This window comes from Zootermopsis nevadensis, unplaced genomic scaffold (assembly GCF_977971745.1).
Source record: "Zootermopsis nevadensis isolate Lab colony 2312 unplaced genomic scaffold, Znev_1.0 Znev_ptg000024l, whole genome shotgun sequence".
Classification (NCBI taxonomy): Eukaryota; Metazoa; Arthropoda; class Insecta; order Blattodea; family Termopsidae; genus Zootermopsis; species Zootermopsis nevadensis.
Genome location: NW_028259156.1, coordinates 13,170,478 through 13,197,323, shown reverse-complemented (window position 1 = coordinate 13,197,323; position 26,846 = coordinate 13,170,478). Strand labels below are relative to the sequence as shown.

Genomic DNA, 26,846 nt, shown 5'->3' with positions numbered 1-26,846 from the left:
TGACTTTCTTCAGAACAAAAATTAGAATCTGTATTAATAATAACCATGTTCAATTAATTCAGCTGCAATAACATAACAATTCTAGAATTTCCAATCTGTATGGGAGGCCACACACGCTCCGGCTTGCGTCCCTGAAGGCCAACCTTCCGGCAAACCGGAGTGTGTTGAAATTGGCCGGAAACCGAGCCCCCGATAAATCTGCAGTCGCTTGATTTCTTGCCTCGAGGCTTACTGGATGTTTACAAGTCGTAACGTCTGTGGGCAGAGACGAGGGTAAAGGCAAGGCTTGTAGCATCTAGTCATCTCAACCAGCCACCGAGAACTTCAAATCCTAGTAGTTTAACTAAGTTAGACTAAGTTTAACAGTTCCAAATATGTGTCCTCATCCATTCGCAGGTAGTTATGCCAGTCCGTCTGCTCTAATCGAATTTCATTCAACAAATTTATGTGAGAATGTTTTGATCCATCGAACCAACTTCTGACCCACTTAGAACGTTTCAGCTTCCTTTTCTTTTTCAGTGTTAAAGTAACGGCAAGACCGATTAAAACCGCGTCGTCTTCACTGAACATGTTGTAGCATCGACTACAGAATAAAAAGACTGAGCACAAACCTGCCACTTGTGTGTGGACTCTCAGAGGTTTGAGGCTTACCTTCCGACGCTAACTTGGAAGGCAGGCCTTCCGGCAAGCCGCCCTATGAGGTGAATACTCAGTAACACATAATGATCCAACTGAATGATTGATAGTAAACAGTCCAACTCATACTTACAAAAAATGACTTACGACATATTTCACATATTTCTGTTATATTTCATTAAAATACTAATATTTTATTAAAGTATTCAGAACACAATAGCCACTTCTTCCCCTCTATTGCATGAGGAGCCAAAACTTCTGAAGCTGTCATACATGAAAGCATCTAGCAATATGAACGTTCTTTGACAACTTACCATCTGGCAGTCTCTTCCAGGAATTTCCGCACCTTCTCCTCGTATTCTGAATCACCCTTTGTCTGCTCCAGGAATCTGCAAACTCTCTGCTCATACTCCAAGTCTTTATCATATGCTTTGGACAATGTATCAGGAGCGGCCTGGAAAACTGCAGCACTCCCTATAACAATTTAACATGGTCGTAACACGAAGTAGCCGACACAAACCCAAATCCTAACATGGTGACGTTTTATAGCCACCACAATTCAAGACGGTTTATCCCACTTCAAAATCGAATCAACCACGCAGAAAAAATTTGATGTTTCCTCATCATGTTCCAGTAGAACAGTGGTCCCCAACGTGGTGCCTGGGCGCCCGCCAAGGCTTTTTTTTGGGTGCCCGTGTTGTTACGGAAAGAGGTTATACTGAATAATGAAGGCCGTTCAACCATGAACCTTATAAAATCAAAGCACAGATCTCAACTTACTGACGCCCATCTTGACGATTGTTTGTGAGAAGCAACATCATCCTACACTCCCAAATTTGAAAAAATTGCCGATGAAATGCAGCGCCAAACATCGCACTAACTTCCCACTTGAGTAATAATAATTGTACTTATAAAACTACATATTTTTGATTGTGTGGTTTCTTGTATCAGTAAACGTGTTGTTTTGCGTATTATTTGGTGTCCATATCTTATTTGTCCAGAGAAAAGAAAATTTGGCTTTGTTAATTGGTTGGTGCCTGCCACGATCTCATAAACTCTCAAATGTGCCTGTAGGCATTAAAAGGTTGGGGACCACTGGAGTAGACCCATATCTGAGCAAATGTTCTGCTCTCCTTAATCCATAAAATGACGAACCGCAAAAGACAATCCAAATCTTTTATCAGCATCCATTTGTACCCAACAGTGTTTTACTTCAAGCATAAACTACTGGTAGCAGAACCCGCAGGTAAAACACCGACAACACCGAAGCCCTTCACCGGCGACGATCCTGAGCCAAATCCACCCATTTGCCATTCTCACAGCCCATCCCCCAAGATCCATCTTGATGTTATCCCATCTCCTTCTTGGTCTGCTATACTTTAAGCATATCTACAATTACAATTTTTTAAATAACTCTGCACAAAATCCAAACTGAATTACTACTTACGGGCAAAAGTAAATGGGAGTGCTGGCGGATTATAATGCGACAATCTTTGCGCTATCAAACCAGTAAGACCTGAAACAAAACAAAATATATAATATACATAAAACAAATTTCTCTGCAACAAAAAGTTAAGCGCTTGACATATCAATAACCTTCTTACACAATATCTACATAGTAACATCTTTAAAATATGACAAACCAAAAAAATCATTTCTACCAACATATGCATACACTGCAAACATTGTAAATACAAAATACGTAAGAAAACATCAAACCAAAAATAGTTTCAGTCAATGACCCCCATCTGCAACAAGGTGACACACTACTTTTTAAGCAGATATTGCTACGCCCTTTGATAGGACGGTGACGATGGCTGGATAATAAGCATGGTAATAGCATATCCCTAAGCTGTTAAGCACAGAAGTTGAGCCAGCAGCCCCATAGTATAGGGGTTGAAATCCCCATTTCCATACAACAAATGTTTTAGACTACAAAATTCCTGTATTCTTTACCATCTCCATCATGAGTTGGATCCATGAGAGCCATTCTCTTGCTCAGTGGCGACAACGACTTCTCCCTCTTGTCATCTTTCTTTCGAGAGCTGAAAGGAACAATCAAATTATTACATGTGGCATATTTTATACTACTAGAGCAGGGCGCTCCTTTCGGTCAAGTTTGTAAAACGCAACCAACCTTGGTTAGTCCCAAAGGGGAGTTAGTTTAGTGTCTCATTCAAGTGTTTTAACCCCTGAGTAAGAAACTAAACTAACCCCCCCCCCCCGAATGGGGGGTTTAAACACTTGACAAACCCCCCGAAGGGGGTTGGTTGCGTTTTAAAATCTTGAGTAAGACACTAAACTAACCCCCGTGTATAAACAAATATAAGGTTATATTGTTGATGACATCATTTTTTGACGACAACGACTACTAATCCTTTCGGAGCGTTTCCTGTAATCTGATATTTTACTTCTTTACGTCGCTAATCAGAGGCCAACAGTTCTTGGTTAGTCAACTATCTACGTCCAACCCCACCCTTGCAAGCCTTCTTTTTTATTTCCTCTTCTGTTTTTTGTTGAATAGTTCTGATGTTTTAGTTCTTTACGTCGCTGTTCAAAGGCCATCTGTTCTTGATCAGTCAACTTTCTACGTCCAGCAACACCATTGCTAATCTTCATCTGTTTTTTCTTTTTCTCTTCTGTTCTTGTTGTATACGTTTTTCTATGTTTATCAATGTAAGTCTCCCTTCGTCTTTCTTTATTTGTTAAATAGGTCTCATGGATTAGTTCTTTACGTCGCTTTTCAGAGGCCAACTGTTCTTGGTTAGTCAACTATCTACGTCCAACCCCACCCTTGCAAGCCTTCTTTTTTATTTCCTCTTCTGTTTTTTGTTGAATAGTTCTGATGTTTTAGTTCTTTACGTCGCTGTTCAAAGGCCATCTGTTCTTGATCAGTCAACTTTCTACGTCCAGCAACACCATTGCTAATCTTCGTCTGTTTTTTCTTTTTCTCTTCTGTTCTTGTTGTATACGTTTTTCTATGTTTATCAATGTAAGTCTCCCTTCGTCTTTCTTTATTTGTTAAATAGGTCTCATGGATTAGTTCTTTACGTCGCTTTTCAGAGGCCAACTGTTCTTGGTTAGTCAACTTTCTACGTCCAACAACACCCTAGCAAATCTTCGTCTGTTTTTCTACGTGTGTTGTTAATATGGTCTCGTTTAACAATGTAAGTCTTCTTTCGCTTATCCTTATTTGTTAAATAGATCTGATGTCTTAGTTCTTTACATCGATGTTCAGAGGCCAACTGTTTTTGGTCAGACAACTTTCTACGTCCAACCCCACCCTTGCAAGTTTTCGTTTGTTTTCTTCTGCTCTTCTTTTTTTGTTGAATAAGTTTTTCTGTGTTTATCAATGTAAATCTCCCTTCGCTTTTCTTTACTCGTTAAGTAGGTCTGATGTTTTAATTCTTTACGTCGCTGTTCAGAAGCCAACTGTTCTTGGTTAGTCAACTTTCTACATCCAACAACACCCTTACAAATCTTCGTCTGCTTTTCCCCCTTCTGTTCTTATTGAATGCGTTTTTCTACGTTAATCAATGTAAGTCTTCTTTCGCTTATCCTTATTTGTTAAATAGATCTGATGTCTTAGTTCTTTACGTCGTTATTCAGAGGCCAATTGTTCTTGGTCAGTCAACTTTCTACGTCCAACCCCACCCTTGCAAGTCTTCTTTTGTTTTCTTCTGCTCTTCTGTTCTTGTTGAATAAGTTTTTCTGTGTTTATCAATGTAAATCTCCCTTCGCTTTTCTTTACTCGTTAAGTAGGTCTGATGTTTTAATTCTTTACGTCGTTATTCAGAGGTCAACTGTTCTTGGTCAGTCAACTTTCTACGCCCAATCCCACCCTTACAAATCTTCGTCTGCTTTTTTTCCCTTCTGTTCTTATTGAATACGTTTTTCTACGTTAATCAATGTAAGTCTTCCTTCGCTTTTCTTTATTTGTTAAATATGTCTGATGTTTGAGTTTTTGCCTCGCTGTTCAGAGGCAAACTGTTCTTGGTCAGACAACTTTCTACGTCCAATCCCACCCTTGCAAATCTTCGTCTGTTTTTCTACGTGTGTCGTTAATATGGTCTCGTTTATCAGTGTAAGTCTTTTTTCGCTTTTCTTTATTTCTTAAATATGTCTGATGTTGTAGTTCTTTACGTCGCTGTTCAGAAGTCAACAGTTCTTGTTCAGTCAACTTTTTACGTCCAGCCCCACCCCTGCAATTCTTCGTCTTAAAATCGATCATAAAGTCAGTTTTCATAATAGTTTTCGTAATCGTAATATATCGAATGCATATCAGTTTACCTTGTTGAAGTTGTTGGAGTTGGTACTTCAAATACTTGATAACGTCTTCTTTCACTTTTCTGATGTTTTAGGCCAACTGTCAGTCATTATTCAAGAATGCGAAGTGCTCCTTCTGGAGCAGTGATAATGCGACTTGCTTGATATTTTTTGATTTCTTTGTTGTGAAGTGTTATATTTGTTTACTCGACATTGTTGTGTTCCACAACAATGCCGTGTAAACAAATATTTGTTGACATTGTTGATGACGTCATTTTTTGACGACAAATTGGTTGAAGACAACGAGGAATCACAAATTTTTATAGTAAAAGATATATATATATAAGCCCAAACTGCCAATAGAAATACTAAACTAACAATGGCATTCATAAAGTATGCCGATTTCAACCAAAATATCTACGAATTTCTGATAGACATGGTATCCTGGTGCCCGCAACTGGAAATATTACCTCTTTCTTCGTTTCTTGGATGACTTTCGAGATCTCGACGGGGATCGAGACCGAGACTGTGAGCCCGACCTCGAGGAACCAGAACTGGAATCGGACGACGACGAAGATGACGACGACGAACTGCGGGAACTCGCAGAACTTGAACTGCTGCTACTGGATGTGGAACGTCGACGACGTTTTCTGGACCTGGGCACGCCACATTCATATTACTCATTATAACAGCAAACTTTATCGCCATAAAGTATAGAAAAGGAATTTACCACACATGTAACAAGCGGGTGTCAGCATGTCTTTCTTGAGGGTCATACTAATCCATTTACAACTCCTTCAATTTTAGATTTAATACAATATAGTAATTCCTAAACGGGGGGCAAACCAGCAAATCTGTAGCTAAGAATTTGCAAGACGGGCACGGCAAACTGACGTTACACTGTACGTGCATAAACATTCTTTCTGAAAGTTCATGTACATTTTACTAATACCAACAGAAACATCACCTACTTAATACCTTCATTTATTTTCAAATTAAAATTTCCGTACTAAGTCAAGGTCCCCCCAAACTTCACAGCAGTAAGATTTCACTGTACTAACCTTATCTTACAGCTTAAAACTGAAGGGACGAAGAAGAAAAAGAGCTGCAGCAGCAGCATGCTGCGTAACATACATCAAGTCTGCAAAAAACTTATACATATAAATTAAAGCTAAAGACAAATATTTGTGCGTACTTCCTGTCCTTCTTCTTCTTAGATTTTGATCTGTCCTTCTCCTTTTCTTTCTTCTCATCCTCTTCTTCACCTTTAAGTAACTGTTTCAACGTCTCCTTCACTTCCAGAGTCTTAGAAGATGTCAAACCAGGAATTGTGACATCCGAATCAGACAACTTGCTACTGTTCAGAATCTTCGTCTTGAGGAATTCAATGGAGTTCTGAGCTTCTTCGTGAAATGGAATAAGAGCCAGGCAATTTTCATACGACTTCAAAGCTTCCTCAAATTTGTTCTCATCCTCAAAACTGGAAAACAACGGACGACAATTCTTTAACGAGACAGAAAATAATACACGCGTCATAAATTCAATTCAAGGCACATAAGACAGTTAGTAAAAGGGGATGTGAAGTTTGCGCAATCACAAACTAAAGCACATTTTCCATTTTAAAAATCATCCACTGAATAATTTTCTCACACACAGGCAGTTAAGAACATTTAAGACGAGTAATTATTAAACAGAGTTTAAAAGTTGCAGAGGATATAACCATATTTGTATCTTAACAGTAAATTTTAACAAATTTCATAGTAGGATCTTCACTAAAAAGTTAACGATCACTTAATTCAGCAAGAATGTCATAGCAACAAAGAATTATGGCATCTACAAGTATCAATAACTTTTAAAATTACCACCTGAACATAGGCATCACTGATATAAGAACTCTTGCGTCAATCGTGAAAGTAGTAGCTGAAGACTCTAAATAAACAAAATATTCTGCAGACAAAATTTCTTCTAAAAATAAGATATTCACCTCCTTCCCAAAGCAACCAGAGTTTCTCCCATGTACTTGCGAGCATTTTGATGGTTTTGATTCAGTTTTAGTGCCGTCTCGAAATCCTCGATAGCCTTCTGAAAACTACCGCTGTTTGCGTATCTAAAACAAGAGATATGATCGGGGTTAGTTTTCGGGATGTAAGTTATACGGCAAATAACGCGGCAAATAAAAGAAACACTCACAATGCCCCACGTGCCACCAAGCCTTCCACGTTGCGCGGATCAATGTTCAATGCCTTATTTAGGCACTGAAAAGCTTCAGAATGTCTTCCTGACTTGAAGTGCTCAATGCCTTCTGCGACACTTCTGAAGGCCCACTTACTGGCTTGAACCTGACGAAGCTCCAGTGCGTATTCCTGTTCTGGGAATCGTCCTCTGAAATAGTTCAACAAAATTTGTTTAATCTGTACTCAAAGATGTCAAATTCTATCAAGTTACCATTACTGAAAACAATTTTTATATGAATTCTCTACGTTTTACAACGTGAATGTTTCAAGCTAGAAACATTAAACTACATTCCACAGCAAACAAAATTACACAAATTCAAGACAAATTATGTCACCTTGTAGACTTTTACTACATGTTAACATGTTTAGAACAATTTCTTTTTGTAAAAGAATTCTTAAACAGAAAAATTTAGCATGCAATATTGGCCATTTTGCCAAGCGCTTTCATAAGACGACCTTTACCTGAGACCAGTCATGTATGAGAAATTACTGTTCCCCAGTCCCATCTGGTTTGCCAAGTAGTTCATGTTGTTAGGATTGAAGAACCCAAGACTCTTCTCCAAAACTTTATCGAAAGTTTCACCTTTCAAGTCCTGCATTTTCCTACACACAACAGGGGAAAAATTATTTTTTACAAAACGAACACCGAATGAAACAAGCTTTCAGAACTTCAAAGTCAGTCAAACAAGAAAGTAACTAAATAAAATTATGCAGCTCTACGATTGTCAATTACAGGAAACCTTAAATTGCCATGTCTCCAATCTTGACGCTGAATATTATTCTTCATGTTGCTGGTATATTCAATGATAAAAAAAAACTTTTCAAATATTACAACAAATTCTCCATAAATTACAACCAACACTTTCCCCTGAAACTATTAATGGCACATCAATTAAAACACATTTTAAAGATAAACCAGCCTACGTACATACCTTCGACCTTACTAAAAACATAGGTACATAGTTGCCTGCTGAGCTTCTTACGATAAAATGTTTTATTTCCCATTGTAAGGTGCAAAAGAAACTTCCAATTTCATGTAATGTTTTCTCACTAAGCAGCATGTTTACTGACGTACAATGGTTTCCAGAGAGACACCAATCTATTGTGAAATATAATCACAAATGGTAGTCCCCAAATAACTCTGCATTTCTTCCATCCAACATTAAACAGCGACTTATTCTCTTCTTAAGAATTATCTTCTCTTCATTCATTGGATATATATACACATACACACACGTTCATCTCAACGTTTCTTTCATACGTCACCTTCTGCTGAAGATACTAAATAACAGTTGCCACTGTGGGAAGACGATTTAATAACAATTAGTAAGTTGTTTTCTTATCTGCGTCATTAATAGTTTCATTGGGGACAGAGATACACCAGTTGAAAAAAAAAAACATTCTGCATACGGCAACGTACGATATAATATGCAGTTCGCCTTCTCGTTCCAAAAATAAAAAATAAAAAAATGAATGTTTGCGACACGCATTCATCTAATGTCACGTGAAACGTACCGAGCGAAATTACAATCGACTTCAGTCGACAACCGCGGCATAAAATTTTAGTTAAATTCCTAATTATTATCTGACAGAATACCCATAGCAACATGAATTTTATATTTAATAATATTTTATACACTGCATGTTTATCATCACAATGTTAGAACCAAATGTACAGACAACATGAAAAGTTTGTAGTATATCAAAAAGACAGTAAATTAAAATCTTAAAAACGGGTCACGGACCTAGGACATGAGCATAACCATTAAATATCCATGAATGTGAAAATGACTTAAATGTTAAAGAAGTGAATATAATCACACCTCAACCAATCAACCAACAAAATACCTGGATCTCACCTGCCATTCTGTTGGTTATAAAGCTGTTATGTTACTGTACTGGATTTTAAAAGCACACAAGTCATATGTCCACCATAGCTCTCATCATAACAACATTCTCTATGTTTCAGTACAGCTGGATTACATGAAATGACATGATTGATGCTGATTTTCGGCAAGTTCCTGCGTTGTGCAATGCTGAAAAGGAAACCCTAAATCCAAATGAAGCCTTTCCTCAGTGCCATTATCAGATGGTGTCTCTACTGGAATGTGCCTTGGTTTTGCTTTTTCCAACAAAACAGAGTATACTGGCCACATGTATGCGATCAACTGCACGATTTGTATCTCATTTGATTGATTTGCTTTGTATTGTTTATACATGCTGTAATGTCAAATAAGAAGACATTAATATTAAAACTTAACACTGTGTACCTGTGCAATATAGTTGTTATACAACACAAACATTTCACATAACTTCTTTTTTGATGGATATTTTAATAACTGCAATCTTAAAGACTACTTGAAAAGTTTGCACAACTTACTTTCTGTGGACGATGACAAAAGCAGGAAAATTTAAACTGCAGTTCAATTTACAATTCAATATGATAGATATTAGATTACTTCTCACTCCAAACTTCAGCTATTCTCATACGTACACCAATTTACCCCTCATGGAATTGTTGGATTTCTCTCCATTTTTATGGATACCAGCTTCAGTATTACAGAATCCTAAGGGCACGGCACACCTTTAAAATTCCGAAACCTCCGTGATCTCGTAACAATAAGTTAGTATGCATGCATGTAGATCAACACTACTGATTGAATTATTATATTTCATAAGATGGCTCAGAAGCCGAATCACTACAGTTATGACTTACGGCAGATGGATTACCAATGTTATTCAATTCAGCTGCTGTTAATTGACAAAGGTCTAAAATAAAAAAATCTTACTGTAAAATATCCAATTTAGTACCAAAACTGTTCCCCAGAAATACAGGTGGAATTTCAAGAATATCAACTGAATGACGGAGAGAATAAAGAATACTTCAAAATATAACACGAAACAAAAACGAAATGCTAAATCTCATTCTTAAACAGTATTAAATTCTTCACAGGACCAAAGTATAACGCAAAACAAAATTACTTTGGTTACTAAATTTCAAAGCCTACGCCCGAGCTCGGCAGTTACTCAAAATAATCATACAAACATGTAAAAAATTGTTTAATTATTCATTCCTTTCTATATTTCAGGAATTTATCAAAATATGGTTGCATTTAAAGTTCAGAAATACCTTCCTCATGTCCTGCTGTGAATACATATTCGATATTGAATAGCGAAAAAAGAATAAAAAAAAATCTAACAAAATTTTTAAAAACTACACACAACTCACATTCAGATAGCATAAGAATAAAGATAACGAGTGTGGCCAATCATTTACATTGGACATGTCCAGAACTGTTCATCTAGGAGTAAAAATAAAGAATAAAAAAAATATTTTTTTAAAAAAAGCATTACAATTCTCCCTGTCCAACTATTTAGCTACGCTTTGCCGAACTATTTGGAACCCTCACCTAGCAATACACCGAGCCTTAAGAAAAGTAAAGTCTGTAGATTGCATAACATGAATCTCATAATGAAATATCTACAGAACCCAATCTTTATCTTAAAAGAAGGAAATATGAAGATGACTCTCTGGGCTCCTTACCCGCTGTCCTACGTGAGCGATTAAATGCGAGCAGCGCAAGTTGCGAGGGTGAAGCAGAAATATCAAACTGGCCATTTGTGTGGCGGTCATAGGTTCCAGCGAAGTGGTCAGGAGAGGGAAGCGGCCAAAGTACGAGATCAAATATTCTGATATTTTCGCGCGAGTCGCTGCGCTGGCCAGTAAGGCACATGCGCAAGAAAGCTCTGACCGTGCAGTACACGGAAGGCGCATGTGCAGGAAGGCCGTGTGCTTCTATCGCCGTCTCTCACGTAGGACACAACAAGCGATTCCCCACTTCATATGACACCCCATGCTGCTTATGCAGCTCAGGTAGCTCGCTTGTTATCGCTTACGTAGGACATTGCCTTAGTAAAACACACACTGAACAGGAAAAATGTAGAGTGAAGAGAGGAAGGCATAACTGGCAGAGAATGGCCCAGACATACTCCTAAAAAACAGACTGCCAAATTAAAGCCAGAATGTCCACATACTCTGCAAGTCTCTTCCACCCATTTCAGTATTCATAAATACAAAACACTCTTCATCACTCGAGTCCAACAAACCTTGTTCTTACAATCGATCGGGAAACCTAGATTTTTCAGCCACTTACTATTAGCAATCCCCTCTTTTGTAATGTCTAGACCTCGTGTACTATAAGTCCCATACTCGACTACATTAAAATTATGGACGTCACTTGACACTGACACACAAACACAATATATCAGATGAAATTATTCAATACCAATTACCTTATACCATAAAATTACTCTTATGTGTTTTCAAGTAGAGAAAAACCATGACTCCATCCGCTATATAACATTTGGGAAAATGTTTTTGCTTGTTATTAAAAATAAATACATAATCACAGTAATTATGCGATGCAAGTTAAACAAATGCATTATTTAAGACTAATTTTACCTGTTATTTAAACATTTTGATAACACACGGTTATAATTTATAATATATAAAAACCTGGAATACAAATAAATTTAATATACAAAATTTAATTACATACCTGAAATTTAAAAATTTATAAACTAGTAGAGTTTGATGATGATAAAAATTGCTCCAATATCATTATGGAATATTGTTATCAACTGACATCATGAACTATAATGAAAGTAACATCACACAACCCACAGTTGGAAAAACATTTTGAATTCGGAGAAGGTTCCTTATAATTTGACCAATTAGTGAAAATGAATGGGATCTTTCCCCTTTAAGAGGAAGAAATCTACGGCAGTTCAATATAGGGCCTAAATCCAAAACACAGCTGCAATACTGAAGCTTTCTTATTGCAAAATTTAAAAATCAAAATCTACACATTTTACAATTTGTATAATTAGCACAGCCACACTAAATGTAAAAACTTACCGAGGATAGATTCTTGGTTTTGACATGAAGTAAAACTCATAAAAGTGTGAAATTTTATAATCTATGACACCAAACCAGAGTATTGTACTCACAATACCTTTGATTCAGAAACTTAACGATCAGTCTTTGTTAAATGTAATTTATAATACAGACGCTCTCTTCTAAATCCTGACGTAGAAACTTATGAACTGCTTTTAGAAAACCAAAATTCTTAATGCCAAGTACTTTATTTTATTTTTGAGGGACTGAAACTGCATTTAATCATTGTGGCTCATTAAGTCAAACCAGTTCCATATAGTAATACGAGTACCCATGACCAAACTCAGCTCTACAGTGCTTACAATAACAACAATCTTGTGTATACTGTGCCGAGCACAAATTATGCAGAACACCTTAAAAATATAAGTGTCTGAACACTAAATTTCATTTATTGTGTACATAAGTGCAATATAAAGCACTAAAGCATGCACAATTATATGCACAAAACACATGCTCATTTAAACACAAGGTACTTGTAGGTTATCGGGACACATCGCTTTAAAAATAGGTAAGGTTAGGTTATTGTGTGTGGATAAATGACATATACTTGAAAGTTATTATATTTTATTTAAATAAATGACAAATTATTATATTTTATTTGGATATGCACGAGATGTTAATTGTTGTTACAACCCGTCACCGGAGGCCAAAATTCGCTTACAGATTTTAGAATCATTTTAAATATATCACCGTTATCTTTTGTACGCCGCCACATAAACTCGGCTAAATATGAATCCAGATGATGTCGGGCCGTGCCTCTCTCTTTTCTATTCCGCCATTTACTGATCTCCATAGTCTTTCTATTGTTTGGGTGTTTGCACCGGATTCCGGATCAACAACAGCCGAGTATAACGATACACGTGCGCAGTTTTCCGTGCCACTCCAACTCCAGATATATGACTCCCCCGTTTTGTGTCCCGACAACCCACAAGTACCAAACACAATGCACAATATACACAAGTATAAATAACATACTCAGCTAAGAGAAAAATAAAACAGTGACAAAGGTAAGCATAATGTACCGTCAGATTTTAAAATAACTCGCCCACCACCAAAAACAAAAATATAATAAACTTATTGTGAAAGCTAAAACGGACCAACTCACTTGTACACTTCTGGGAAATCATCACTGTGGATGCGGCCGAGTCGCGAGGAGTATTCCGAGTTAGGCGGCAGTGTCACACCCTTCATGCCACACACCAGCTTCTCAGTATCAGAGTTCACTTCCAGCACTTCGCAGCACACTGTATCATTCATCAGGTAGGTACAGTTCACAGATTTCTTGTCTGAAGCTGGGATTACGTTGGATGTGGGACAGAATGCCTGAATGCCAAACATAACAACGCTTTCACAACTCAAGATCGATGATTTTCATTCTTGGCCACAAAAATATTGTAAAACAGAAGTTTTTAAAATTTCAACGCATCCATTAACATCCACGGATCCTAACCCAGCCATGTCCTCAATAAACAGAACTTTTGAATAATATATTACAAATTTGTGATTCTTACATATAAATAAGATACAGAGTGACACATGAAATTATCGTTTATTTAAATTTTAAACATACTGTGATGTACAAAGCAAAGCTTTCTGGCGAGTGAAGTTTACGAGAGCCTCTCGAGCTACGAGCGCCAGAGCTTTCATCAACATTCAGTGATTATAACATAATGGTATGAATCTCCATATGTGCACAAGCACATGGAGATTTATCCTCAATGGAGTACATGTACATTGTGGTCACAGATTTCATGTACAGCCTCCAAAAGACAAATGTGCATGCTCGAGATCATCCCGACTAGATAGCACGTCCTCTGGAATATCTTAATACAGTTGAGCTACTAAGATCCTGAATTGTTTTAACAAGGCTAGATTCTTGGGAACAGTTTTCCCTCCATAAATACCTAAATAAAGGTCATAGGAATTAACGTCAGGGATGCTGGGTGGATATATCTATCAACAAGCATGGCAAATAAGGCGCAGACCACAAAAACACGTTGCCCAAAGGTAACACAGCAGAAGTCCTAGATGTTTGTTGTGCACAGCACAATTCTGCACAAACCATTACGAACCACCAACAAAGTGAGGCAGAAACTGTTTTGCAACACGCTCACAGTTTAGTCAAACAGCATGATTTAACCGTGGTTTTATATAGCAACCCAACCTGCAACATTTGGAATCTCAACACAGCAAAATAGTATTCACATACCCCACTGAAACATCCACGAAACAGCGTACAGTTCCATAAGATTCAAACAACTCCATAACAAAATTTGTCCTTCACAGTTAACAGAAATGGGGCAACCAACACGAATTCCTCCCCACTTTCAACTGGAAGGCTGCTGAAGCATAAGATTTAAGGCACTATAATATCAGAACTCATACCTTGACATTTATATCTGATACACACTTTGCCCCTTCACCATCTGTGCACAACACCTTCAACATCATCCCCGAGACAGACTTGCTGATTATAGAGCCGATGATAATATCACCCTTCTTCAATGTCTGCAACACAGAAAAGCAACATAACGTAGTTCTATACATTTAATCTTGTAATTCATTCAATCGTATTTCTTGAAGAACAGACCTCAGAAGCAGAAACACTGCGCTTATATAGTACCTTAACATTCACAGCAGGAAGTAAAGATGGAGTTAACTGGCTAATAGCTTCAAGTTTCATGTCCAACTTACGTTTAGGTTTGTATGTTAACATTCTATGCACACAAGAGCATGACAATTACTGAACATGTCAGATATAACGACAAACTGAATTTTGTTAATGTAAATGTAATATTGCTACTAACAAGATAAGTTACTTGATTTAATATACTGCATTTAACCTCGGTGATATAAGAGAAACAAATAAAACTGGCCGAATGCTCATGAACAGTGTATTTTCTTAGCACCTGAATACGACACGACCCTTGCTTTGCCATGTACTTCCAAATTTTTTATTTCAATTTTCATTGGCAGTTGCTACACATAAATATAGTTTACTGTTCTAGACGAGATATGACGTGAGTTACGAAGCTGTCAACAAACGAATCCTATTACCAGATTATTCACAAAGCTTCTCTAAATTATGCCAGCATATCATTATACTCGATGTGAACGACCCCTTTACTAGACCTCCTCCAAGTGATAGCGCATCTATATGTAGGATCTGGAAAGTAATGACACCGGTGACCCATCCACTGTCAAGGACATCAGTGACTCATAGTCATATTACACTGTGGCAGCAACCCAACAGTTAGCAGCACGAGAAGAGAGAAATGCCAAAGCTGCTATCTTACATATCAAAGAAAAAGGGGGAAAGAGGCCTATTTATGTAAGAACTGAGGTTTTCACAGCGGTGAGTATGAAGATTTCTGTCTTCTGGGTTGTTCAGATGAATCACCCTCATGATGGAGACAGTATGACCTCTGAAACGTTGGTTAACATCGACCAGACTACACAGCGCAACAACCCAGAAGATGGAAATCTTCATACTCATCGCCCTGATGACGGAGGCAGTATGACCTCTGAAACGTTGGTAAAGATTTACCAGACTACACAGCGCAACAACCCAGAAGACAGAAATCTTCAGGCCTATTTATGTTTCAGAGAAGGACAAACTATCGCAAAAATGTGTTACTCATATACGACACTACTCTGAGAACAAACATGTCAACAGTTCTTACTCCGAATAACTGCACCAGTCCCATTATTTTTTCAAATACACTACGCATTATATTTGGTGTGAAAAAAATTGCCATTTCCAAACTCAAAGTTAAAGTTATGTTAAGCATGATTTTTAAATAACTTCTCTGTGATGCTGACAGTTGCAAACTACCATTTCACTCGAACTGACTAAACCAACCACAAATAATTCAATCTGCCAAACCACATGCACGGCGTTATTCAACTCTTATAAACAGAAAATAGTTATACACTTACCTGGAAGAAATGTTTTGTTCTACTCTGTTTATCCAATGACAGAAATGTATCATATGATGGCATCGCAGCATAGAAATCTGTAAAAAAAAATGTATTGTTCTTACAATTCACATTTAAAGTAATGCTATCACTGCACAACTGCAAAGTTCAGATTCTCAATCACAGTTTCTTTTAATCATTTTTGGACAACCTGTTAATTAAATAATCGTTGCGGTTATTCATGCTGTTTTATTCAAAAGAGGCTCAACAAGATAACTATACTGAAGTTCAACAGTAGATCTGTTGAAAGATAATCATAAACCCACCTTCTTCACCTACAGGTTTATCCTGTGAATCATTATCACCTTCCACCAAAGAATTGTCAAACAACGCTGTGGCCTTTTTCATTATGAACTGTTGAAGTTTCAGCCTCTTACCCCTGTCCTGAAAACTGAAAACAAAACACCAAATTACAGTTTTGATTACTAAAAACAAGTACAGCCATTTCTTCTGACAATCCTTTGCAACTGTAGTGATACCTGACATTTCCCATCCTTCTCTAATTATCTTCATTATATTCATGACCAGCCACTCTGCAGGCCGTGACACTGCGAGAGAACACGTTTTGCCGACTCCATCTTTCCCATTCTTCCATTAACATCCAACACTGCCCATCTTAAAGCTATATTCTTGGCTAAAACTTTGGTTTTTAGCATTTTCCTAGTGATGTGCATTTTAAAATACCACAGAATTCTTCAAATTCCTCACTGGTAATTATTTTATTATTTATAATTATAAATAAAAACCAGTGTCTGCAAAAAAACTCCAAGACTTTAATATTTTATTATTCAAAGAATGTTTAAGGAACAGCTGAAATATAAACCTGATTGAAAGAAAAGTTTAAAAATCTTAAATGTGACACCTAGGATGCAGATTATTGCGTATTCTGGTCCTCGGGTAGAATTATACTCAATAGCATCACAAAAGTGTCCAGGACAGAAAAAGCGATGTTATTAAGCTATTCATCAACTTCCTACTTCCTTCACCAAACTGTGCACACAATACTGAAAACACCCTGTACTCCCATTCAAAACTAATTAATTGTTATATGAATCCTGTAGATCTCATCCCTACCCTGAACATCTGTTTTAAGGTCAAGACCCACCCAACTGAAGAAAACTTTGCCACTGTGAAAAAGTAAAAGAAATATATATAAAGATACCAATATGACCAAGATAAATTGTCCATGGCGGCCACTCTGACACACACAGTGGGCCAGCCGTGATGGTGCTGAGTAAGTGCCAATACAAATTACGTATAACTTCAGAGCAATAATGAAAATATATCTCTTTTGTGATTTGTCTACATAAGAATCACCAAGAAAGAACATTTCATGGATGCTGGCCACTGTTCAGATAAGAAATATATTCAAGACTCCAGGGCTGGTTGTATTTGCAGGAAGAAGGAAAAAGTACCAACTCAAAAGAGGCCTCTTATCAATAGTGATAAGAGATGGCTTTATCTAACAAGACCTTTACTATAGTGATAAGAAATAGCTTGATTTACACTTTCATCCACACATTTCTATTCAGTTGAGCAAGATAGAATTTTGCACACTTCCTGCTTTGCAGCGATGGGCAGCAAAGCAGATTATACTGCCCCGAAAACAATCTACACTGCCAACAAGTCATGCTAATGTTATAACATGCTCACCTCAACTGTTTCTGCCTTTGTTGATAAACACTAAAATCAATTTCTTTCACATTGACATTAATCTTCGCCAGGTCAGCCTCTCCTCTCTCACTATCCCACAGCTTCTGCAATTGTTGCCCATGAAAATTAAGTGCACGAGTGATCAACTCAGCATTCATTGAAGATTCCATGCCTTGTGTACTTATCTCTGTCTTGTATCACAAGATGTTGATTATTCACAAAAGACTGAAAAGAAAACTACAATTATTATCTACCTCGTATTAAACTTAACACGGATTCTATTACAATTATAACGGTTCTGCTACAGATATGTGAAGAAGCTAAATTGTTGGATGAAGAAGCCGTTGATGTATGTTTGAACATCATGATGATGCACCAGTTGTCCCCCAGTTCACTTACAATCAAACAGTCAACATCATAATGCATCCTGATATAGGTACCGATGATGTAGATAATAATAATAATGAATAGAATGAAATTTATTTACATTCCACAGATCCTTCATAGGCCAAAGCCAAGGATGTAGAACAGGTCATAGCACAAATACAATACTTCGTTTCTAGTACAAATAAAAAATACATAGTTATAACAGCTATTGATAGATTTTTGGAACTACAGTATTACAAAAAAATAATTATGATGAGAACCATCACCATTATTGCCTACATGTATTTATAAATTCTTCTACTGAGTAGGAGTGAGATAGGAGATACTCTTTTAACTCTGGCTTAAACATTTTTATATCGTGGTGTTAAATATAAAGAAAAAGATTTCTACTGATAAATGAGTCAGCTTACTGAAGGACCAATTCTTGGATTGGAACAAAAAAGTTTCATAACTAAGCAAGATATCATGTGGATGTGTAAAATACAAGAGATTTTGGAAAAAACAAAAGCCTATATACATAACTGTTAAATTTGCATGACATTTTCAAAAAATTGTAGACCATACTAAGTAAAGTGAAACTATCGACCCTCAATGTTCAACACCCTCAGGAAACTTATATGCTACCAAGTCCTCAAACAAGATGTAATCAATCACAATTACAAGACATAAGTTAGGAGATACTTTGGGAGTGTAAGATACAATGGCAAGCATCTGAAGACTGAAGAATTTTTGTTTTTGCATAATTTAGTAGACTAGGGCAGAACGCTCCTTTCGGAGCTCCTCGGAGGGGTTGGTCAAGTTTTTAAAAAGCAACGAACCCCTTCGGGGGGGGGGGGGGGGGTTTGGTTGCGTTTTAAAATCTTGTGTAAGAAACTAAACTAAACCCCCCGAATGGAGGTTTAAAACACTTGACCAACCCCCTTTCGGGGGAGCTTGATCAAGTGTTTAAAAAGCAACCAACCCCCTTTCAGGGGGGGGGGGTTGGTTGCTTTTTAAAATCTTGAGTAAGACACTAAACTCGGCATTGTCGTGTTCCACAACAATGCCGAGTTTGTTTATACTCGGCATTGTTGATGACGTAATTTATTGACGACAACGAGGAATCACAAATTTTTATAGTAGATAAAGCATGCAACAAAAATCTTTATTATTCATTTAGTCTGACATAGAATTCCTCTGCATAACAATCCAAAATCTAGAAAACACAAATCCAAAAAGGCCAAGTTCTCAGGCTTTCTGGATATGAGGTCTGGTACCATACATACACATACACACACACGGCTATATAATATACACGTAGTGCAGTGTAATTTTGCAAGTTGCAGGCAAAGGTCATGCAAATGCTGTGTACTAAACTTGTTATGGCATTTAAAAATTACTGTAACACCTATCAAAGTCCAATTTATAAATGTGTATATATATATATATATATATATATATATATATATATACACACACACATACATATGTGTATGTATTTTTATACATTGAACTTGGTAAGTGTTGCAGTACTTCTGTAATTTTTAAATACAAAACTAGTTAATTACACAGCATTTATATGACCTACGTTTACAACTTGCATAATTACACTGCACTACGCTTAAACTAGCAAATACATTACGTTATATATAAGTTCGATGGAATGCAACAGTAACGTCAAGTTTATCCAGTAACAAGTTATTCTCATCCAAAGTCTAGTATCATTCAGAAACAATTTATTTCAAAATTCCATTCACGAGCATTGATTTCTTATGCAATGAATATGGCGGATATCCTTGAACAAAAGGCTGATAGAGAAACAGCTTTTTGAGAACGAAGTAGCTTTAAGAACAAGAAATTGTACCTAAACACGAGAACATTAATATTAATCAAACTCCAAAATATACTTATGATTAAAAATGTAATCGAACTGCAAGCTATTTTTACAGATAATGTAAATTCACTCTAACTTACCATTAAGACGATCAACAACGAACATTACCAAAATGGAGAAACAGCGTCGGATCAATCCTCTTACAGATATGCAACTTGATGCTCATAACTGGAAGTGTCGCATTGTGCCATCTATTAGTCAGTGGCACGAATTAGAGGTACAAAAGCAAGGAAATTTCCGTTTGTGTAGTTAAAATAGCATGCTCCCCTAGTAGGTGTCGCTACTCACGGCGGTGAGCGAGGTTGTGATAATAACCACACTGGTAAGAATGTGAACTAATATTACGAGGAAGAAGTAGTCCGTAAACTAACTTTACATCAGCTGTCCATTACGTTATATCTATCACGTGTTGTCGCATAGTACACTGATAAAATTATTTATTATACACATACAGTGGAAACCGAGTTTATGTTCCGGTTGTTTTGGGCGAATGATGACATAGCTTCCCAAAATGGTGTATCTGCTTTGTTTGCGTCTCCAAGTGCCTTGCACTTCAGCCAGTAGATGGCAGCTGGAACTTGATTTTCACATCCTCAGTACATAAAGTTTTATGTTAATAAAAAATAGTATTTTGAAATGCAGAGGATTAATTTTAAAAACGTTTCTTTCTCTTTTTCATGAAGTGTAGGTGGCTTCCTGTCAGTCGGTTCCAGACAACTTTTATTCCGAGAGTCATTGACATAATTTTTGCATTCAAAAAAGACACATAATCTACTGCTGATTTGATCCACAATTCCTTCCCTCACTCTTAGTCCTCTCGGCCTTCAAAACATGCCATGATTAATTTTAAAACCCCGATGCTGAAGAGTGGAGCCCTGAATAGTATTTCGTACCATGCTAGATTTCTACAGTTAGCCCCCACCCAACACCATGTTGGAGCACCACTCCCTGTTAATTGGTTTAATCGGTCTCACTTTATTTGCATTCAACAGACGGAAAAAGCTCCTCAGAGACATGAGAATCGCCTCAGAAATTACAAGCATAAATTTTTTATCTGTATGAATCTGAAGTCCTCTTGCTGGACCACTGTAAACTGGGCCTTTGTATATAGTCAGAAATGCTGATAACATTTGAGGTTGTAAATTTTCAGTCATAAATATATTTTATCATGGATGTTCGTATTCATTTGATTGTAAAGATACGATTATTAATTTATTCTGAATCGGCTTAAAACAATCAATTAATATTCTCCGTCAGCTTCAAGCGTTATTAATTTCAAGTATATGAACAGTTTATTTATGAAGAACAGATGTTTGAGTTTTATTTCTTTATATATTTATGGCTTATTTAACTACGCTGTCTGTAGTTGAATCTACTTAACGTCGAGTAATCGGACGAATAATTAATTGGAAATAATATGAAAAGAAACGGTTTTAGCCTAATTTAATGTCATGTCCCTGAATTTGACTTAAGTTATTGAGGTAAAGAGCCGAGATTAAGAAAAAAGTGGATTTCTCTCCATTCCCTGTGTTTTCACTGAACAGATTCATTATTTCTTAGCAAATTGAATAAGCGTCTTTCAACATAAATATACTGAATTCATTGAGACTTTAAAGAGCGGGACAACTTCTACGTGACAGTACACACACGTCCAGTGCTGCAGCGTTTATCAAAATGAGACGGAGAAAGTGTAACTTGCCTCTGGGTACACCGTGAGTAGATGCATTTCATGAGCAGGGTCGAGGTCTTGAGTGACCCACATTCGGTCAGCTGTTTGGTGGGACCCGAGCGTCGTCAGAGACACGTACAAACCAAGGAACTGCAAGTGTAATGAATTCAAAATTCAGATATCACGACCAACTAATATCGTTCATAATGTTCGGCGATTTATATACATAGCTGGAACTATGATTTATGGTTTTGGAGTAGCCTCATACATATTACGTTAGTCTCGTGCCACTACGCCATGACACATATTCATATTTCAGATGGGTAAGACTACCTTCAGATATCGAGGGCAGTTGCCAATGTACTGAACATGGAGAAGTGCAGTGGTACTCCAACTTGGGGCTCGGGTGGAAGCCAACAACCCCCCCCCCCCCTCCATTCCGTAAAAATCTAGAATGTTACGAAATTTCTAACAGAGCTCCAGACTTTTGATGGACTAATCAACACAACAGAAATTGAGTTAGAATATTACTTCTTTGGCACAGAAAATTATGAATATTTTCTACTACACTATGACGGGTAATAACTTATTTTGGCTACATGAACTTACTTCCAAGAGAAATTCACTCGCGACCGTTTACAAGGTGCAAGAACAACCCATTTGACTTATTCTTTTCCTTGTTGTCGTTCATGAAATGAAGATCATAACTATGTATCATCCTAACATTTCTACATTGCTATATTGGAGGAACTGTTCAATGACTTCAATAATCTGCATGCGATGAGTCAAATTTCGGTATTCATAATTAGTTCTAATCATAAGGATATGTAAATTTAACTTGAAATAAAAATGGAAAAGGCATGTTCTTGTGGACACAGCCTTTACGTCAACAACATACAAAGCAGAGTGAACTACAACTGCTTCACATGAAAGAAAGAATCGAAGAAAAAAGCTCACAGAGTTTTCGAATGGACCAAAATACAGCATCTTTAAGAATTTTATTCGCCTACTGCACAACAGTCAAAAGAGTAGACCTAATAGAATCTCGCAAGGTAAGACAGCAACGGATTCCATAACTCTTCCTTCCTTCTTCGGTCTACAGTACCCTTTGTTGTAGATAATTTCTAAATCCTTGTTAATACAAGTTGTAGGACTCCTTGGATGGGGGATCAGTTCTATCAAAAGCCTTGCAGTATAACCTAATGGAAAGTGAAGAGACATTCGCTCTCCGAAGAGATTCTAACCAGCAATGTCAACGTGTAGGCGTCTCGTGCGGTCACATGCGCCGACAGGACATATACAAAAAAGTCGAACCTAACAGTGAACAGTTTCACTATTTAATTTTTAGAAACAGCTGTCAAGTGATGCTTCTGAACTTTGACTTCTAACCCTTTAAAAGTACCTGGACATGAAGTAATTTCACTGGTCACACTAACAGGTCAGGGTCAAAGTGAACTTGTGCCCTCAATAGATCTATGGCCCACTTCTAACCACCATGGTAAAGAGGAGTTTCAGAAACTCTAGTACATCTTACGTATGAATCATCAGAATTTAGCCTACGCTCTGTGTAGGCAATCAGAGTAATATATCTTAGCCAAGGAAACAGAAACTTAAAAGAACTTCATTATTTTAGGCTGGGTTTTAAAGAAGAGAAATGCGACCCTCATAATATATGATGCCATCATTTCTCGCGCATCGATGTCTCTTAGCAGTGAGAGTCAGATGAGAATGTAACCTGTAGTAATGCTATCTATGCACGTAAGTGGACAACGAAACTAAATAACTATTAATTTATAATTCTCGAAGAATATTTTAATAAAGTGGGCATAGGACGTGAATTTTAAAAATATCTTGCTGGAGAATGAAACCAAATTATGTCGAATTTGTGTATTAGAAACATGTTATCTTACTGAACTAAATCGTATTCGAAATATAATATTTCGAACTATGATATTATCATAAAGAACAGTTATGTAGCCAGATTGAAATATGTTTTGGTATAATTTTTTTTTCTTGGTGGAAGATTAAAGACAGACGAAAGCTAGGTAAGATTTAGGATTCTTACGGCGACGAGTATTAAGACAACCATTCTCAGAAGAAAGTTAAGCTGTTTTGTAGCTGAAATGGTCTTTACGTTTCGGTGAAGCTAATCTTCGTGTTCATTCATTTATAATTGACAGATTCAAATCCATTAAACAGTCTATAATAATTATACGGCAAATTATGAAAGAAGAATTTCACTGTCACAAAGATTTCTCTCGTGATTTCGTTCTATACAGGAAAACATATTATTAATTAAATATACATGGACATAATTAGTTTTCACTAAATTAGAGGTTAGATGTGTAAAGAAACAAATTGCAGATATTCGTGATGCTTTCGTCAGACAAATAAACTATAATTATGTTTTACTTAAACTTCAGTAAGAAACTTGTACTCGTAGTAAGTCACAAACAAACTGCATCCGAATGCACGGAATCGATTTATGGACAAATGATACGTATTTGAGGGCTGCAAACCGAAGACAGGCGCTGTTCTCCAGAGCCGCGAACATATAACTTGCACCTACAATTATTCTGGATACTCTTAAGGTAACTGGATCGTATTATACTGTTACTATTTTATTGTTGTTACATGTTTTATGAGTGTGAGATGGATCAGCCATCACGAGGCAGATTAATTAGAAACCTTAGTTGGAAAACCAGACAGAAAGAAATCATGGAAGGTCCAGGAATAAACATGGGGTTAATATTACGTAATATTAATCTTGAAGAAATATGTCGTGAAAGTGTAGATTGGATTAATCTGCCTCATAACAGGGTCCAATGGCTAAATCTTGCGAAAACGGAAATGAATCTTTGTGTTAGATACAAGTCTGGGAATGTCTTGACAAACTCAGCTGTTCAGTGTATAAGGAATGGCCTTGCTGCATGAGTTAGTCACTCGGATTACTTATTTGACATAAATTGCACTTGTTGGGTTGGAACAAATAACCATTACATTATTAATTTTATAATTTGGTACAGTTTCTGTCAGGAAGTCTCGCGTCTTTGAGCAAGAAAAACTGCTTAGAAACCGAGAGTTTTCTGATTACTGTTTAATATGGCACAAGTATTATAGACAAGAGAAACAACAGAAAATACACATATTCTTAAAGAAGAAGATACCATTGCCATTTACACAGAGCCATTCTGTAGGCTGCATGTAACTGCACGTTGAAAATTGATAACGAGAACCACGAGTATATGCGTCAGAAAATAGTACTACGAACGACCTTGAAAAGTTTGCGGCCTCTTATTCTGAAACAGTTTGTGTGATCTTGTCGTGGTCTTTCCATGTAATTGAACCATACGTGACCTCATTTCAACATGAGTATAGTCAACCAGTTATTTACGGTTTGGGGGAAAAGTTATGACCTTGAGAATTTTTAAGATCTGTATGTCGCAAACTATTCGGCCGATCTTGTTGTGACCACCATATGACCTTGAACTATACATTTCCTCATTTTGACATGAGTATGGATAACCAGCTATTTACCGTTTGTCAGATATAAGCTTGATAATATATGACCTTGAGAATTTTAAAGACCCATTTCTGGGAAAATAGTTGGTCGATTTTGTCGTGACTTCCATATGACCTTCACCTTTACATGGCCTCATTTTGACATGAGTATGGGTAACCAGCTATTTATCGTTTGGCAGTTATAAGTAAGATAATATATTGACCTTGAGAAATTTAAGGACCTGTATCTGGGATACTATTTGGCCGATTATGTCGTGACTTACATATGACCTTGACCTATACATGACCTCATTTTGACATGAGTATGGTTAACCAACTATTTACCGTTTGGCAGATATAAGCATGAAAATATATGACCTTGAAAATTTTAAAGACCCGTATCTGGGAAACTAGTGGGCCGATGATGTAGTGACTTCGATATGGCCTTGACTAAAACATGGCCTCATTTTGACACGGGTATGGACAACCAGGTGTTTACGGTTTGGGAGACACAACAGTGATAAGATATGACCTTGATAAAATTAAAGACCCATATCTGGGAAACTAGTGGACCGATCTTCTCGTGAATTCCATATGACCTTGATCTTTACGTCACCTCATTTTGATATGAGCATGGTCAACAAGGTATTTTCGGTTTGGCAGAAATAAGCGTCAAAATATATGACCTTGAAAATTTTAAAGACCTCTCTGGTACATAACCTAATCTAATCCAACACTGATGTGACGTAACCTAAACTAAACTAATCTAAACTAATCCAAATTAACCCAAATCACCTTAACATAAATTAACCCTACCTAACCTAACCCACCCCAACCTACCCAACCTAACCTAACCTAACCTAACCCAAACTAACCTAACCTACCCCAACCTAACCCAACCTAACCTATCCCAACGTAACTCAACCTAACCTAACCCAACCTAACCCAAACTAACGTAATCTATCCCAACACCATGTGAGCACTGAGTATATATTGTGACCTATATATGACCTTGACATATCTATGACCGCTAAATGTTGACTGCAATGTCACTCAAATTCGTACAGTTCTCTATGTAAATGCAAGAAAGTTTACGAACATTTTACAGAAATTACGTACATAAAATGCCTATTGCATTTTCTTCAGTGGACCGGCTACTTCACTCCTACTGAAGGAAACAAAAATGCTTCTAGTTTACTCAATTACAGATTCAAGCTGCCAGTCACACGTTACTTTCTTTCTGTGCCCAGTAGCTTGCGGAGTCATCAGTTACCTCTGATTAACTAATATAACGTAGTAAAACGAGCCTAGGAACTAGATTTTAAATTACACTGTCTACAGCAAGTGCCATATGGCGCGTTTCTAACAGGAGACAGGAACGTAGCATCAATGTTACAGGTACTGTTTTACACATACAGACGGTTCAGTGAAAGTACACCGCGTTTGGATTCGGAACACAGTAACCTACCTGCAAAAAACAGCTGTTTAATACTCACACCGCGGGACATTGAACCCCCATACCTTACAGAAGGCGATCTATTGTGTGACACTTAACTACACTTGTATTCGGACGACTAAATACATGCGAAAATGTAATTAACAGTTCTGAACGACAACTGATTGTGTAAGAGAAAATGAAAACGCATAATCCTATATATTGTACTATTAGAGAAAGTGTGTTCTGAAGTGAAA

At 37.0% G+C, this 26,846-nt stretch overlaps 1 protein-coding gene across 7 annotated transcripts in view; it reads right to left on the bottom strand.

Annotated features, from left to right (window-relative positions):
• Nucleotides 1-26,846, bottom strand: part of LOC110835466 (uncharacterized) — a 224,769-nt gene that overhangs the window by 5,003 nt on the left and 192,920 nt on the right. For 2 of the 7 annotated variants that reach the window (XM_022075701.2, XM_087355325.1), the window contains exons 1-14: nt 20,065-20,191; nt 17,725-17,949; nt 16,338-16,462; nt 16,033-16,109; nt 14,479-14,601; nt 13,199-13,416; nt 7,599-7,739; nt 7,093-7,284; nt 6,887-7,009; nt 6,098-6,382; nt 5,373-5,558; nt 2,593-2,681; nt 2,084-2,152; nt 951-1,110 (exon numbers count right to left, since the gene is read on the bottom strand). In XM_022075701.2, coding sequence (XP_021931393.2) covers nt 951-1,110; nt 2,084-2,152; nt 2,593-2,681; nt 5,373-5,558; nt 6,098-6,382; nt 6,887-7,009; nt 7,093-7,284; nt 7,599-7,739; nt 13,199-13,416; nt 14,479-14,601; nt 16,033-16,109; nt 16,338-16,462; nt 17,725-17,894 — 1,958 coding nt within the window. In that variant the 5' untranslated portion in view covers nt 17,895-17,949; nt 20,065-20,191. The other 5 variants (XM_087355326.1, XM_087355324.1, XM_087355327.1 and 2 more) reach the window with 5 other exon arrangements.